This window comes from Strix aluco, chromosome 31 (genome assembly GCF_031877795.1).
Source record: "Strix aluco isolate bStrAlu1 chromosome 31, bStrAlu1.hap1, whole genome shotgun sequence".
NCBI lineage: Eukaryota > Metazoa > Chordata > Aves > Strigiformes > Strigidae > Strix > Strix aluco.
In genome coordinates, this window is record NC_133961.1 from 4409378 (window position 1) to 4426269 (window position 16892).

The 16892-nt window shown below is 49.2% G+C and overlaps 1 protein-coding gene across 5 annotated transcripts in view; it reads left to right on the forward strand.

Annotated features, from left to right (window-relative positions):
* Positions 1–16892, forward strand: part of PRDM11 (PR/SET domain 11) — a 51459-nt gene extending 34567 nt beyond the window's left edge. For 3 of the 5 annotated variants that reach the window (XM_074809767.1, XM_074809768.1, XM_074809771.1), the window contains 3 exons: positions 2729–2916; positions 6015–6665; positions 7501–16892. In XM_074809767.1, coding sequence (XP_074665868.1) covers positions 2729–2916; positions 6015–6665; positions 7501–9665 — 3004 coding nt within the window. In that variant the 3' untranslated portion in view covers positions 9666–16892. The remainder of the gene's footprint in view (positions 1–2728; positions 2917–6014; positions 6666–7500) is intronic. The other 2 variants (XM_074809769.1, XM_074809770.1) reach the window with 2 other exon arrangements.

Here is a 16892-nt window from a genome sequence, read left to right on the forward strand (position 1 = left end):
TGCCTGCCTCTAACCTGTGGCGTGCAGCGGCCTGAGGTGTCTTAGACAGGTGGAATTTGGGTTTTATGCAATCCTTCCTAACCTATGTCATTTGTGCCCCTGGGGTCCCCTTCCTTACTGGGCTAGTTGGAAAGCAGTTCATTGATGTGGATGATCTCATCCCCATTTACGTTACCTCAGGGAAGTATCACAGATGTAAAGCTTCCTCTCAGAGCGTAAACCAGTTACTAACAGCCAGCAGCTGTGAAGAAACTGTGAGTTTGTGACTGGACTATTCCATGACTGTCTCTTAAGGGCTTGCTTCACCTCCGGGTGAAATCGGTAGCGCTGGCTGCTGCAAATCGCAGGGTGGGAGCGGGTGGCTGGGCAGCGTGCTGCAGGGTGCAGCAGTGATGCAGGGCTGCAGCTCGCACCCTCCCTCCTGCGCTCTCCTCCCAGCTCCCCACCGCTCCAGGAGCAGCTGGAGTTGCAGGACAACAGGGCAACAGAGCTGAAGGATACTCTAGGGCAGAAACTTGGAGGGGTATAGAGGCAGGAGAGTAAGTGGAAAAAGCGTGCTCATGCTTAATAAAATACTTTGTAATAAAAGTAAGCCCTGGTGGGAATAGTTAACCAGGCTCCCCCATTCCCACGCAAAGTTGTGTTTTAGAGAATTTTCTAAATCTCGCTGTGAAATGCAGTTTGCTGGGAAGGCACCAGATTGTCCTGCCACTGCCCCGTGGACTCCTCAGTGCCACTGGCTGTGGGTCCTGTATGTTGTATTAAGGAGCTGTGAACAACTTCAGGGTGATAAATCTTTGCAGGTAACCAGGCTCCTTCACGGGGCAGCCTGATCTTGTCATTGCTCTGGCCAATGTTTGGGCAGTGGGATGCAGAGCAGCTGCAGAGCCTCTCCTTAGCTGGTGCTAGGAAGCATCCTGGCATTCTGCTTGGACTGGGGAGAGCATCCTCTAGGATCTCCTGTGCTGCAGGTCATCAGACTGACCGCAGCACACAGCTGTATCCCAAGGGTTGTGTATCTCCTGGCTGGCTGAATGCCTGATACACCTTTTGTGGAGTGATGGTTAACACCCAGAAGTGACAGCCTGGCAGTGCTGGCTGTGTGCCATTGCAGGACCTCCTTCCCACCACGCTGGTCCAGGCTCCTTCTCAAATATACAAACCAGTGGTTTAAAAGTTCCTTCGTTTTGTGATGAAAAGTAAAATAAGGGTTAACAAAAGCCAACCTTCGGCTAATTTTGGCAGTGCCAGAGCCTGCTGTTTAAATAATTACTGAAGATTGCGGAGCATCTTGGGTAGGAAAAATTAGGAAAAATACAGCTGATTGCAGGCACATGCACAGTTGCTTAACATTAAAACCAGAATTGCTGGAGCCTCGGGCAGTCTGAGACACTGCAGACTTGTTTTCTGTGTTTTGCAGGAAGTTTCACCAAGTTTGTGACCTTATATGTGTGGGTTGGTGTGATCATGTGCAGGTGGGCTTGTGTCTTGTGCATGCACATGGCTGGAGAAGGGGAGAGCATTCAAGGAAAAATTGACAGATTTCTTAAGCTGAAGAAACACCTGTGAGCTATAAGGGAATGTTTGGGCAAGGACTAGTAGGAGCAGATGTCAGAGGAGCCATTTGCCACTTGGCTTCGTTAATATTACTGCAGCAGGAAGTGCTGAATAATAGAGGCAAATGGCATAAGAGAAGAAAAAGCTTTTAGCTGTGAACCACTCAGATCTGCTTTTGGGTCTATATGACAAGGCCTCCTCCTGGCCCTGGATGGGTGTTATGAGCTCATGTTGGGGGCAGCTGGAACTGGTATTACCAGGCCTTCTTCATGTCCTCTAGCAAGAACAGGAGGAGTGTGAGAGCAAATAATATGATCCTAGCTGTAGATCTCTGTCGTACCAAGTTGCACAGAGACACAGTTGCTTGGAGTGGGAATTAATACATTTCTGCTGAGCTGAAATATAGCTGTTTTAAATCTGGAGAATAAATACCATGCCCAGAAAGCGATTTTTCTGTCAGCACTGCCAGGAGATCCCTGCAGTGTGGTGCTGGGCTTTCCTGAGACTTGCAGGGCTGTTTGTATTTTTATGTCACACCCCACTGAATGCCCTAGTGCAAAACCTCCCAGTACTGGCATGTCCTTGGCTTCCTTTTGGACAACTAGTGAAATTTACACTTGGTTTCCTTTTGGACAACCCATGCACATCAGGTGTCCGTGTTTCTGTCCTGAGTATCTCAATTCTGCTTGTCTGAAAGAAGCAAAGAAATCTGGCATCTACTAAAAAAGGAAGACAGTGTTTTGGGGGAGAGGGACCCTGCTATATTCCAGGTGTTCCTGAGAACAAGGGAGGAGGCCCTGGGATGTGAAGTGATGGTAGGGAGTCCAGAAGTCCTTGTTTCCATCACTAGGTAAAGATATTTCTGCCCGTGAGCGTCTGTGTCACCCTTACTGGCAGAGATACTCCTTCAGGGTGGATGTACGTCGTTGTCATCCTTTCCGCAACAGAAATGGCCCTGCTGGTTTAGTGTTCCCTGGGTATCCATTCTCGTTGTCCTGTATCTCTGGCAATTTGCACACCATTACTTATAACTCCATGCTTTCCAGTCTGGCTGTGTTGATGGCTCTCTCTGAAGGTCATTCTGGCTTCATCGTGGTTGTCATTCTGGTGCAAGGGGGGGGCACAGGAGAGAAGTTTGTGCTTCACGCCTGCCTTGTCACCTCGCCCTCAGGTATGTGATCATCTCCCGGGAGGAGCGGGAGCAGAACCTGATGGCCTTCCAGCACAGCGAGAGGATTTACTTCCGTGCCTGCCGTGATATCCGCCCTGGGGAGAAGCTGCGGGTCTGGTACAGTGAGGATTACATGAAACGGTTGCATAGTATGTCCCAGGAGACCATCAACAGAAATTTCATAAGCGGTGAGTCCTCTCTCTTTCCACCCTTTCCCCCGATCCCCTTGGGGTGCCACACTTGTCAGACCGAGTGTGGTGGGTGAAGTAGGTGATGCACAAGCTGTGCGAGGAGAACGGCATTTCTAGAAGCAGAGCACCTCTGGGTGAGATCTCTGCATGGCACGGATGGTGGGTGTACAAGAAGAGTAATGTAGCCACTGTCGTGGAGATCAGGAAAGAAAGATTTGTGCTGTGTTGTGTCGTGTCATGTGTTGTGTTGTGTTGTGTTGTGTTGTGTTGTGTGTGTGTGCTGCAAGGGCCTGAGGGATCACAGTGCTCCTCTGCCACAAGACTTTCTGGCCTGAAAATTGCCAAGCTGGTGGTCCCACAGACAGGGATTAGGTTTTTCTTCTGAACATGCTGCTTTCTCTGGCTCCTGTGAGCAGCCTGTTTGAGGGAGCTCTGGCTGGTTTTGTGTTCATATGAAAGTGAGATTTCCTTGGTGTGTTTGTATGTCCATTTTCCTCGCTTAATTTATCTCCTCTTTCTTCAGAAATTGGGGATCAGCGCGACATCAGCTAGAGACTCCTTAGTCTCACAACCTTAGAGTGCGTGTACAACGTACAGGAGGCTGTGTACTTGTCAGACTGATTCTTCCCTGGATAAAAATTGTTATCTTATTTTAAGAGTAGCCATGCTGGAACAAACCCAGCGGTCCTTTAGGTCAGTGTAATGTCAGCAATACAGGAAGCTTTAGAGGAAGGCAAAAATTCTTAATGCATCTGTTCATCTATACAGTGCTGAGACCTGAAGTTAATTAAGGGCATTTCTTTCCAGGCCTAGCCACAGAATGGCAGGACCTCAGCGGGGCAGCCACACTAAATATAACTTTCTAATTAAGATTCCCGTGTATATTATTACACAGCTGCTGTTGCTGCCTTGACTTGGTAAAAGGTGTCTCCTCTTTAATCGTGGGGTGGACAAGGTGTCCTGAAAAAGCTGGTTATCTATCCTCCATCACCTTGGAGTTATTATGCACTTGCAGTGTTACATCTTGATGGTTGTACTTGGGCAATTCCCACTTCTGAATGAACATCGGTATGAATGTGCTTTGTTATATTAATGAACATCACTGAGTGATTAGGTACAGGCTGCAGTGATTTTGCTGCATCCCATGCACACGTTAGTTGTCCAGATGGCTTAGTACTTTCTGAAAGTACTGCAAGAGGAAGACTGTGCCCTTGGAGCAGCGGCTCTGGAGGGGCACCAAGGCTATGAGTGATTGCCCTGCCGTACAGACATGCCTTTAAGTCATAGCTTGTCACGGTTCGTGGGAGCTGAAACGGTAACTCACAGCCTGCTCTGTGCTGCGAGTGCAATGAAGATCTGCCTCTGGGCTGCTCAGGACCCGCCGTAGCCTACCACACACTCAGGTAGAAACCCATGTGGCTGCAGAGACCATCCTAGAACCCCTCTGACATCTCGGTGAGCTCATCCTGTGGCAAGCTGGGCTCAGCCTGCGTTCACAAAAGAAGCGCAGAGACGTGGTTAGAACGGAGCATCACTTGGGCTGTTGCTAGACTTGTGAGAGACATCACAGCCTTATCTGGGAGGACACTGGGAGGTGGTCAGGAAGCAGCACCAAAATCTGTTGAGTCACTTTCTATTTAAAAGATTTCAAATCCCCTGCAGGCCAGCCTGTCGAATAAAGTGACGTGCTTTATTAACTCACAGGAAAATAACATGGTTCCCAGGTTTTGTTTCTGTCAGTGGTTTCTGACCCACCTCATCAGTGGAGTTGAGACCAATAATATGAGGGATCACCTTGTGATTTCTAGCTTTTCCATAGGGCTGATCCACTCGGTTGGTTGGGGGAAAAATCACCGAGAAAGAAGAAGAATCTGTTCTCTAAATCCCTACCTCTGCCAGTAGTCATTGTACTCCATAACAGGGGGAATACTAGGGCATAGACAAAGTTTTGCCCACAGAAATTCTGTTGAAAATGAGATCTGTTGTTACGGATTCACTCAAGAAGTGGTTGGGTTTGCCAGCCAGCGTCCAAACCCAGTGCAAAATCCCTGCCATTCGGGCCAGCCCTTTTTATGGTGCCTTACTCTAACTGTTTTGAGACTTGCATCTTTTCTGCATTCTTAGCATTGCTCTCCTTAGAGAGGGAATGGTAGCTTTTGCTCCGTAACTCTTATGAAAGCATGAATACACTTTAAAAGCAAACAAAACCAAAAATCAGCATAAAGCAGCGTCTTGTTTGGGAAGCCATCAATGCTTGAAGTTATTTACAAGATAGAAGAATGATGGAAATTGAGCCAAACCTATCGTCTTTTGAATTTCCAGGTAAGGAAATCTGGCTATTCCCTTTATTTTAAGCAATTAATAATTTGTATGAGGTTGCTTTTATTATTTTTTTTATTTTTATTCACTGACTGGCCATGCTCTTAGACTCCACCGGGACAAGCTAGATGTCCCATCCTTGGAGGGCATTCACCCGTTGTAGCTCAGTTGACAATGAGTACCTTGGGGTTTAAGAGTGCAAGTTATTTTTACTCCTTTTCCTTTGCATTTCTGGAGCAGCCTCCAAACTGAACGAGAGTAAAGGGGCTTGCAAACTGTGTGCGGTGGCGTGCACAGACGCCAGGGTTGTCATGAAACGGTCCGAATCTCTCGCTGCACTGCTGTACACTTGATACCTTTTACCAAGTCAAAACAGGCACAGGTCTTCCAGCCAGCCGAAACGGCGCTTGGGCTCTGGGTGTTAGGTTCCACCACGATCAGTCATTCACCTCATAGTCTCCTTCTAGCAAAGGTTGGTTATACCTTTAGGTTAAACAAGCTGCCTGTAGTTTTCTCTTCTCTTTAAAGTGTGTGGGTCCTACTCCGCTCTGGCTACCCAGGACTGTCTCTGTTTTTGCAGACGTGCCCATTAGCAGGGCTCCTTCTCTCGCGAGCCTCGGTTTCCACTGAGTTGTGTCAGTTCCCTGGTTTGTAACGCAACGTGCAGACCTGCAGGGATTCAGCCTGCCTTTTTGTTCTTTTTTCGTTTGAGTTTTAGATTGAGGGATGTTGCTCGGTTCCCGGTGATAATCCCCACCCCTCATTTTCCTTTCCAGGAGACAAAAAGTTGCAGAGGGAAAAGTCAGAAAAGAATGTGGAAAGTCAAGAGGACGTGAGGGGACCGCTTCAGCTTGCCACCTTAAAGCAAGGAAAGAGCCCCTACAAGCGCAGTTGTGACGAGGGGGAATCTCACCCCCAAACAAAGAAAAAAAAGATTGACCTCATCTTCAAAGACGTCCTGGAGGCTTCCTTGGGGTCCGCCAAATTTGAAGAGAACCAGTTAGCAACGAGTACGCCGCTTTCCATCAGAAAAGCTTCTAAATACCAGGCTGAAGACATCTTTGAGAGGTGTGGTGGTGCCATGCAGCACAGCTCTCTGAACCTCAGCAGAAACCGGAGTGAGGGGGAATGGAAAGTCCCCCACAGTTCCTCTTTCAGCTCAGCCAAAGAGATGGGCATCCTTGAAGATGAGGAAGAAGAGCCCCTGTCACTCACAGCAGACAGCCCGACCGAGCTGTCCCTGGCCTCTGCACAAGGCAACTCCCACGAAATCCCCACCACCTCCTTCTGCCCCAACTGCATCCGGCTGAAGAAGAAGATCCGGGAGCTGCAGGCCGAGTTAGACATGCTGAGATCTGGAAAGTTACCCGAGCCACCTGTGCTACCGCCCCAGGTACCCGAGCTCCAAGAGTTCTCGGACCCCACAGGTAAGCCTTGCCGAGTAACAGCGTTCTCCAAACCCTGCCTAAGGAGAGTAGTGAGATGCCTGTGTGCTGTGTATCCATCTAAAGCGTTTTGTTCTGAGTATTCAGGTGAACATGTGGCTCCATGGAAGGTTCGCTGTCAGGTTTTGTGACTGGGTGGGCCAGGAGCTGACACAGCTGTGGGCACAGTGGAAAACACTGTCTGGGAAAGACTCTGTATGACAACTTGCTCTATTTGTTGCCGTTGTAATTGATAATGCACTGCCAATAAAAAAGACATTCCATTGCAGACAGTTTGTTTGCTGTATTTTTGACGCATTCTCTTTCAGCGGAATCCCCTCCGCAGTGCCTCACGTGCTACCAAGAAAGTCTGAATGACTCTGTGGTAACACTGAAATGTGTGCTCTTTGTGTATGAAATGATGTCCCACTGTGTCCCTTGTTGGAAAGCCCTCTCTGTTTCCTCCACTGCCTTAACACAACCCTGTGTCCCTTTCTGAAGATATGTTTCATTTCCTCCAGGAACGTGCTGTCGAGGAGCCTTCACCAAAGGGAATATTTGGGTCACACCATGTATTGTGCAGGTGCCTGGGATGTAGTGCCCTTTCTTGCTCCCCGTTGTGGCAAGTTGGAGACAAAGTTCATATGCAGAAACGTTGATTTATTTTCCCTTCAAAGCCATGATTCAGATTCTACCCATAGTGCACTGTGGGCAGGAGAGGGCAGGTTGTGGCCAGCTCATCAGGCAATGCTTCTCTGTCACCAGTAGGATGCTTCTCTAGGTCAGCAACTTTGCAAATACCATATTTTTTTCCTTTTTTTTTCTTTTTTTCTTACAGCTTCAGAAAGCATCATCTCTGTTCCCACCATGATGGAGGACGATGACCAAGAGGTGGATTCTGCCGATGAATCAGTTTCCAATGACATGATTGCTGCTACAGATGAGCCTTCCAAGATGTCTTCTGCGACGGGCCGGAGGATACGGCGGTTCAAGCAAGAGTGGCTTAAAAAGTTTTGGTTTCTGCGGTACTCCCCGACACTGAATGAAATGTGGTGCCACGTCTGTAGGCAGTACACAGTGCAATCCTCTCGGACTTCAGCCTTCATCATTGGCTCAAAGCAGTTCAAGATACACACGATAAAGCTTCACAGCCAGAGCAACCTCCACAAGAAGTGCCTGCAGCTTTACAAGCTCAGGATGCACCCAGAGAAGACAGAAGAGATGTGCCGAAATATGACCCTGCTCTTCAATACAGCCTACCACTTGGCCTTGGAGGGCAGGCCCTACTACGACTTTCGGCCTCTGGCAGAACTACTGAGAAAGTGTGAACTCAAGGTGGTGGATCAATACATGAACGAGGGAGACTGCCAAATCTTAATCCACCATATCGCCCGGGCTCTTCGAGAGGACCTGGTTGAACGCATCCGACAGTCTCCCTTCCTCAGCATCATTCTGGACGGGCAGAGCGACGACTTGCTGGCAGACACGGTTGCGGTTTACGTGCAGTACACGAGCAGCGATGGGCCTCCGGCAACCGAATTCCTGTCTCTTCAGGAACTGGGCTTTTCTACGACAGAGAGTTACCTCCAAGCATTAGACAGGGCTTTTTCCAGCCTGGGAATACGATTGCAGGATGAGAAGCCAACTATTGGCTTAGGAGTTGATGGTGCTAACATTACTGCCAGCCTGAGAGCCAACTTGTTCATGACAATCAGAAAGACCTTGCCCTGGCTTCTCTGCCTGCCCTTTATGGTGCACAGGCCCCACTTGGAAATTTTGGATGCAATCAGTGGGAAGGAGCTGCCATGCCTGGAGGAGCTAGAAAACAATTTGAAGCAACTGCTCAGTTTCTATCGTTACTCTCCCCGACTCATGTGCGAGTTGAGGGTCACTGCTGCCACGCTGTGTGAGGAGACGGAGTTCTTGGGGGACATTCGAGCAGTGAAGTGGATCATTGGGGAGCAGAACGTGCTCAATGCTCTAATCAAGGATTACCTCGAGGTTGTGGCCCATCTCAAAGATGTCAGCGGCCAGACCCAAAGGGCAGACGCTTCTGCCATTGCCTTGGCCCTCCTACAGTTCCTGATGGACTACCAGTCTATTAAACTCATCTACTTCCTGCTGGATGTGATTGCTGTGCTTTCACGCCTCGCCTACGTCTTCCAAGGGGAGTACCTTCTTGTGTCGCAGGTGGACGATAAAATAGAGGAGGCCATCCAGGAGATCAGCCGGCTAGCAGATTCACCCGGGGAGTACTTGCAGGAGTTTGAGGAAAACTTCCGTGAAAGCTTTAATGGCATTGCTGTGAAAAACCTTCGGGTGGCTGAAGCCAAATTCCAGTCGATCAGAGAAAAGATCTGCCAGAAGACCCAGGTGATCCTAGCCCAAAGGTTCGATTCCCGTAGCCGGACATTTGTGAAGGCCTGTCAGGTATTTGACCTTGCAGCTTGGCCCAGAAGCACTGATGAGCTGATGAGCTATGGGAAAGAGGATATGGTACAAATATTTGAACACCTGGAGACGGTCCCATCATTTTCCAGAGAGGTTTGCAGAGAGGGGATGGACACCCGAGGGAGTCTGCTGATGGAGTGGCGAGAACTTAAGGTGGATTATTATACCAAAAATGGTTTTAAAGACTTGCTCAGTCACATTTGTAAATACAAACAGAGATTCCCCCTCTTAAATAAAATAGTTCAGATCCTCAAAGTCCTTCCCACCTCATCGGCCTGCTGTGAGAAGGGGCGCAATGCCCTGCAGAGAGTGCGCAAAAACAACCGCTCTCGGCTCACACTGGAGCAGCTCAGTGATCTTTTGACGATTGCTGTCAACGGGCCGCCCATTGCCAACTTCGATTGCAAAAGGGCACTAGATAGTTGGTTCGAGGAGAAGTCGGGCAATAGTTACGCGCTGTCAGCCGAAATGCTGAGCAGGATGTCGTCTCTTGATCAGAAGCCGATGTTGCAGAGCATGGACCATGGCTCTGAGTTTTACCCCGATATTTAGGAAGGAATGCCTCAGATCAGAAAGCTGTTGAATAATTTTTGTAATCTATACTCTAAACTTTGATATATTATATAAAATATATATATATTATATATATTAAGGAAAAACCCACACTGAAAATTTAAAAGTTAAGACGATGTGCGTCTGATAGAAGCTAAGCAGAATTTTAAAGATTGAGACAATGTTTAGACATTTACTGGTGTCTCCAACCATGGCAGCTGCAGTGTAGGTGGCAACATTTCATTCTTTAGAAGCATGTGCTGGGGCCATACTCTACATGTTCAAACCTAATGATCTATAAGCTAGACGACGGGTCTTTGTCAGCCTCATCCTCCCGGCGGTTTCCTTTGTATGTGTGTTGTTGGTTTGTTGGGTTGGTTTTTGTGTTGTTTTGTTTTGGGGTTGTTTGTTTGTTTGTTTTTTCCCCTCGGTTTTAATCTCTGCCTCTCTTTCTGTTGTTCAGTCCAGTTATTGAGCCATTTGAGCCTTTTGTTGACGACCGTCAGATTTCTGATTTCCGACAGAGCATCCCGTGCGTTTATGTTGCCCTCGGCTCTCCAGCTCCACCCAGTTCTCTTCACTTGAGTGGGAGCTTTCTTCACTGGTAGAGATTACTGGCGGGAGGGAAAGGCTGGGGACATGGTTTTAGGTTTTTCTTCTGATTTAGAAAAAAATGCCTCCACTAAACTGTGATGCCCCTTTCTCAGTTCTCCCTACTTTTGGGCTGTAGAGTAATACTTGGCTTTCAGCTCCTTTTATGATAAACGTAGTACCAGTCTATCATACATATATTATAACATGATGTCATGTGCAGACTATAAAATAGCAAAATAGAGAAGGCAGGGGGAAATTTTTGCATTTATATTTTTATATTGTAGGAGATAAAAATATATATATATACAACTATTCATTCAAAACCAGGGCTGCTGTGGAAGCTAGACAGCCAATGAGTCAAGAGCCATCTCTGGGCAGAGATTCAAAGGCTTAAAAAATTATATTCTAATTTACATTATTTATACTATGTCTTTATAATCCTAGATTGTTGTGGGTTTTTTGTTTTGTTTTGTTTTGTTTTGTTTGGAATGACTGAAAGAAAAACCTGCTGCAGTTTGGTGGCAGGAGCTATCAATGCAAGATTATCTTGGATTATATTCATGTGATGATGTTGTACAAAGGTTCACGTATTCTCTTGTGACCAAGGTAACATGTTCCACAGCACAGCAGACTGATGACAGCAGGAAGAAGGGATGCTCTGCTTCTTCCTGCAAAATATTTCTTCCTTTCTTGAAGGGATGCGGAGTCCAGCTGAAATGCGAATGGGGGACTTGCACCTTCCATCACAAAGAGATTGTTCTGTGGGCTCGGGGTTCTTCTTTGTTTTATTCTTTTAAAGTAAACGAGCTCCAGGCATTCACACAATATCACTTCAGGTTAGAAAAGCAAAAAAAAAAAAAAAAAAAAACAAAAAAAAAAACCACAAATATAAAAGGTGCAAAAACTCCACAGATGCTAGTGCCTTGCCCCGCTGATGTGGCATGGACAGCACCAACCTGACCAGACCATCGTGAGGGTGAGAACCTGTTGTCCAGAAGGTGTCCGAGCTGACATGTTCTCACTTCCTAGAGGGACGAGCTTTGTGCCAAGCTGTGTTGTTTGGAAACATGATGGTGGTATCAGCAACACTGAACCTTTCCTTTCTCCTGTTACCCCCCTGCCCTTGGTCTTGGTGCTAAGATATCTCTAGAACCGTTGCTGCTAGTTGATAGCTTTTCATTTATATAAATATATATATATATAATATTATTTTATTTTTTAAACTTTTTTGTTTGTTTTCAATGGAGATGTAGCATGTTTGGAATCAATCTCTCTCGGAGTCACTTTCACTGCCAGGGTTCACGCACTGTCTTCCCCAGGAAAACACGCACTTCTACCTAGGTCTCGCTCACCTCCTGCTAACCCCTTTGCCTTCAGCAGAGCTACACAGCCAACGCCGGGCAGAGGCTTGCAGCCAAGCCGCTACCCGCTGCCTCAGCTTTCGGACCCCACAGGAACAGCTAGACCTGCGTTGGTCAGAGTTTTGGAAGTGCTTCCCCGCTGTCCCTGCGGGGCTGAGAAGGGACTGAGTCTGCTCAAAGCACTCGCAGTGCCCAGTCCTTTCGTCCTGACTCCACCCCCTTTGCTGTAAAACAGGGCTCTTTGGCCAGGCGGCCCGAGGGGAGCAGAGCGGACCCCACGAATGTAGCGGCGAGGGCTGGGCAGGCAGCGTACCCTCTGTAGCACTTACTCCATGTCCCCTCTGCCTTAACTCAGGTGGCTTGTGCAGCCTGCGGGCTGGCTTGGGCAGGAGCAGGCACCTGCACCGGGGTGAGGAGATCAGCTTCTTCCGGCGGTCCTCACGGGAACATTGCGAGCTAGGTCAGGGCATCGCGCCGTCGCAGTGCAGGGGCATCAATACACAACACCTAGCAAGCAAAAAAATGGCTTTGTTAGCATTTTTTCCTGTCTTTCCCAATAAGTGATGTGATGTGATCGAATTGACCTGTTCATCTAGAGGAGTGAAAATTAAACTGTCTGCCGGCTTGGGTGGTTGTTTGCAGGACTGTAAAACAGGGATCTCTCCCCATGAGGGGCTTGTAGCCCTCCAGGCCCGGCGAGTCAGCTCTGCTCGGGGTGCTGCCACAGAGCTCACAGAGCGGCTCCCTGGCAGGCTCCCTCCTTAGGTAAAATCTGAGGAGTTGTAAGAAGAAGAGAAAAGATAGATGAATTGCTGCTCCGTTAGTCTCTGGCCTGGAGAAGGGCAAGGTGAATGTAGATGTTGGAGACAAGAAGTGAATTGATGTGCCGGAGGGGAACGGGCAGGTGGGGGAGAGTCTTCCTTGCCGAGTGTGCACATGGCAGCAGACGCAAAAGTTACAAAGATATTTGATGCAAGCTGCTGTGGCTGTTGGAGAGTCTGTAAAGACAGTTTCCCTCCTCCCCTTTTTTTTTCATTTTTCTTTGCTCAACTCTATAGGTCTTTGTGGGGGAAAAAAAAGTCACCTGCCTTTCTGTTTGCAGCAGTGAAAGCTCCTCGGTATGTGTCTCTGTCACAGAGGCCCGTCAAAGTGCCTGGCCTACGTGGAGGGAAGGTACACTTGCGTACAGTCTCCCGACACCTTTGCAGACAGGAGCACTCTCCCAGGGCTTGTGGTGAGCCACCCAAGAGGCCTGTTTACAGCTCCTGCTCTGAGCCTCTTTATTTTTGCCACTGGGGAGAAAACGGTGCCTTGCCTTGTCGGCGAGGTGCAAGCTGCCAGAGGCTTGTTCAGAAACAATTCCTCTAATATGTCACTGCTTTCCTTTGGTTCATTTGCAAATCCCTCTTTCATCAGTGACATCTTTCACCGGCTGCCCTTACTCCTAATGGCAGAGCAGAACGTGCAGTGAGTCGTGGTTCTTCTCCAGGCAGTCATCTGGCATTGGGAAAGCCCTTGTTTCTTTTGCAAATAACTTTGCGTGCACCTATGAGTGGTGTCAGGAGGAAGCACGATTCCCTGCCACGGGATGTTGCAGATACCCGTGATGGGAAAGGTCAGAGACCCCTTTCATTGGCGATGGGGGAAACGAGTGCTTGGCAGAGCAGCTGGCCCGGCCCAGCCCAGCTCCTCCAACACAAACAATTCCCCCGTCATCCCCACATCAGAAAATAAACCCAGCCTTTGTCCTAGGGAACGCAGGTGCTTTGCAAGCTTTCCCTCTAGGTTTACCCACCTATCTCAGATCTGTAGCTGTTACTCTCCCATGGATAGTCAGTGGATGAGAACGTGACTGCCGGCATGAGCAAGATAGGGAGAAGGGAGGAATACCAATGCAAAGTGCCCCTGGCTTCCCAATGCTCCGCCTGCCCAGCCTTTCCTTGGAGCAGATGCGTTTCTGTGCCCTGTTTGCAAACCCCGGGGCCCGGACAGGCAGCAGCAAGGCCGGGGGGCAGCGACAGGCATGGGGAGGGCTTCTTCTTGGCTCCGAGATGGCCATGAGTTGGGTTTAATCCATGCCTTTCCTGCTGTGCTGAGCGAGCGAGAGGAGGTTGTTTTGAACATGTTGCTCACAGCATCTTGAACTGCTTTGGCTGCAAAGAGAGAAGGGTTTCGTTTTTCTCAAATGAGCTCTTTATTCTCTCCTTTCCCCCGCGTCTTAGGTATGGCATCTGACTGTGAATAATACACACTTCTCCAGACCCTCGGGTTTGTGTTTCGAGCCCGTGGGCTTTTTGGTTGCCAATTTTCCCTCCCCACTTTCTGCTCAGGCTCCTTGCCTCTTTTACCCTGCTGTGAAGCAGAAATCCATGAAGCACATGCAGACATCTCCTTCTGCAGGGCTCGCCAGCGGCCACAGGGGTCCAGGCCCTCCGGCCACGAGACCGAACTCAGCAGGGATAATCCTCACAAGAGACCAAAGCTCTTCCCATACCAGCAAAAGCACACAGGAGCCACGGGGTGTTGCGAGGCGATGCAGTGGGCAGGGTCCCAGTGTGTCACCTGCCTTGGATCTCAAGCTGGCCATGGCCATGTCCCCTGTGCTGGTTGCGCTTTTGCTGATACGGCTCCTCAGACGTGATTCGGGCTCAGTCCATCTCTCACAGCACAGACTCAACCAAGGTGGCCTGCAGGGTCGTTGGGGTCCACTTTCTTTCTTATCTCATGAGGATTGCTGTTTGTTTGACCAGTGGGTAAGACAAACTAGACAGCCGACTTGCAAATAAGCAGCAACAGCCTCTGCTTTTGCAGATTCCCCTCTCAGCCCTGTCAAAAGAGGTCTTAAAAGCAGAGAAACGGTACGTTGCTCCCCCAGCCATTGTATTCAATGCAGTAATGCCTATGCAATTCCTGTCTCCCTTGGAGACACGTATGATGTGTGTGCATGTAAGCTAGTGTATGTATACAGTACATATGCATATGGTCTATATATTGTATATACGCACATCCCAGTACATATACACACAATACAAAAGATTAAAATCACATGCTTATATATCTATAAATAAAATCCTATATATTTATATATTTCTATGTTTTCGATAGATATAAAGATATAATATAGAGATAGACTCAACCACCCTTGTGTAAGGCTGGCCCTGTGTTCTGGCACAAGGCACGTAACACTGAAGACTTCGGACTTTGGGATCGTTTTAGCCATACACTGAGGCCTACATTTACATGTATAGCACTCTATGGAGAGGGGCTTTGCTGTGGTTAGGGCAAGGGGTTTCCTTGCTGGCATGTTAACCAAGTGCTAAATAAGGTTTGTGTAATAGGGGGATGTTTTGGTGGGGGAGAATGCTCAAGTGTCCTTGTCTTCTCCCGAGTAAGCCTCTGGCTGAGGTTCTGTGTGTTCACACTTGGACAGATACATATCCCACCCTCAGATGCACTTTTCTCTCTCTGCAAGGATGCAGTTGGCAGCTGCAGGTACCAGTGCCGTGAAAACGTGGCTTTGCTGTTCCACCCGACGTTCCTCGACAGTCTCCAGCAGGCTGCCAGGGACACCCCGCTCGCGGGCACCGCTCAGCGACACAGCCATGGCACTGGGGTAAAGGCAGCAGGAGAGCAAAGGCATTCCTGAGCGGAGGGAGGGTCGCCGCCGCACAGTCAGAGGTGGCAGGGATGGCGTACGGAGCTGGAGCAGCACGAATGAGAAGGGACCGCGATTCGGAGCGATAGGGATGGGACCGTGCAAGCCCCGTTGGGGAGGCACATGCAGCTCTGTCAGGTCGGGCTGGCCTATGTTCTGCTGCCGGAGCTGCTCTGCTCCCTCAGGTCTCGCAGCCGCTCCTCGGCCGACGAGCAGCTTGCCTGGCTGGGGGCCTGGGTGATTCTTCTGGAGGAAAGGGAAGGATGTGATCGCGCAGAAGACGTGGTCAGTGGTGCATGTGTGCCTTTGGGCCGCAACGCACAGCACGCTGACCTTGCCAGACTGAAGCACCGAAGGGTGCAACCCTCTTGCCCAGCCTGTGCAAAGAGAAACCTATTTTTGCATGACAGGCGTTTCCTCACCAGGACTGGGGGTGGATCCGGGCAATGGATCAGCCTTCCCTGAGTTTCTGCCGATGCCTGCGGGATGAACAGCTGCCTTGTCCCTCCATCCCTCCCTTCGCACGGCCACTCCTAGGACACTGACCCCACTGCAGAGTGAAGCCCTTGGCTGGTGCCTGGGGGGGGACCTGAGAGGTGCCTCTGGCCGGGCTGGCAGCGGGTGGTGGGTCACCGTGCTGCTTCCCCACGAGGGTCGAAGGGAAGGCATGGAGGTTTGGCTTTGCAGCTTCACACCAGGCCTAGCAACTCCTGCACTCCTCACTGTTTGTTTTAATTGTCGGGCTTTGGTCGGGAGGAGGGTGAGTTGTAATTCCGACGGCTGAATGACTCGTTACACTGGTATTGCATGAGCAGATGCTGTGCAAGCTCCCCCCAAGCCCTGTCACACACCTCAGAGCCCTCTCCCAGGCCTCTTTCCTCCACACAACTGGTAATCCACCTCAGCCGCAACCCGCCCGCCGGAGCTCCCCGGCATGTGTTCCTCACGAACCTCAAGAGACGGTTTCCTCACTCCAAGCCCCCCTCCTTCAGATGCCACTGACACTCACGTAGGCTCAGCCCACGGCCTCGCCGCCCGCCCGCCCGTGCCGGCGGTGCTGCCGCCTGGCGAGGGGCTCCCATGCACTGCACCTCATGTCGAATAAGCTCACTGGGCTACGTGGGGGAATCCTGTCTCATATGCTGTAATGTTCCGAATGCTATAGGAGGGCTGTGGAGTTTTCTGCCAGTCATGGCATCCTCATAGACTCACCCGACTGTTGGTAAAAATGCATTTCTACTTCCAGAAAACAAGAGGTTTTCTCTCAAACCTCTCCATATCCACATTCAAGCACAGCCCTGCTGAACTGTCAAGCGATCTCTCACCCACCCACCACACACACACACACACACACACACACACACACACGAAATGAGAGAAAAATATCTAGACGTCTATTACTACATATGTATTAATATGTTAATATCACTCTTTTGGAGAACATTAAAATGTTATTACTTTACAGACTATGCTTTATAGTACCTGTGTGAAAGGACCTAGGACACTGGATACGAATAGAGCTATGTTGATATATCATAGTATGTACACGAGACCTTCCTTTTGTCATATTATCCTTGTAATGTAAAATGATTGTTAATAAAAAAACATTTAAATTTA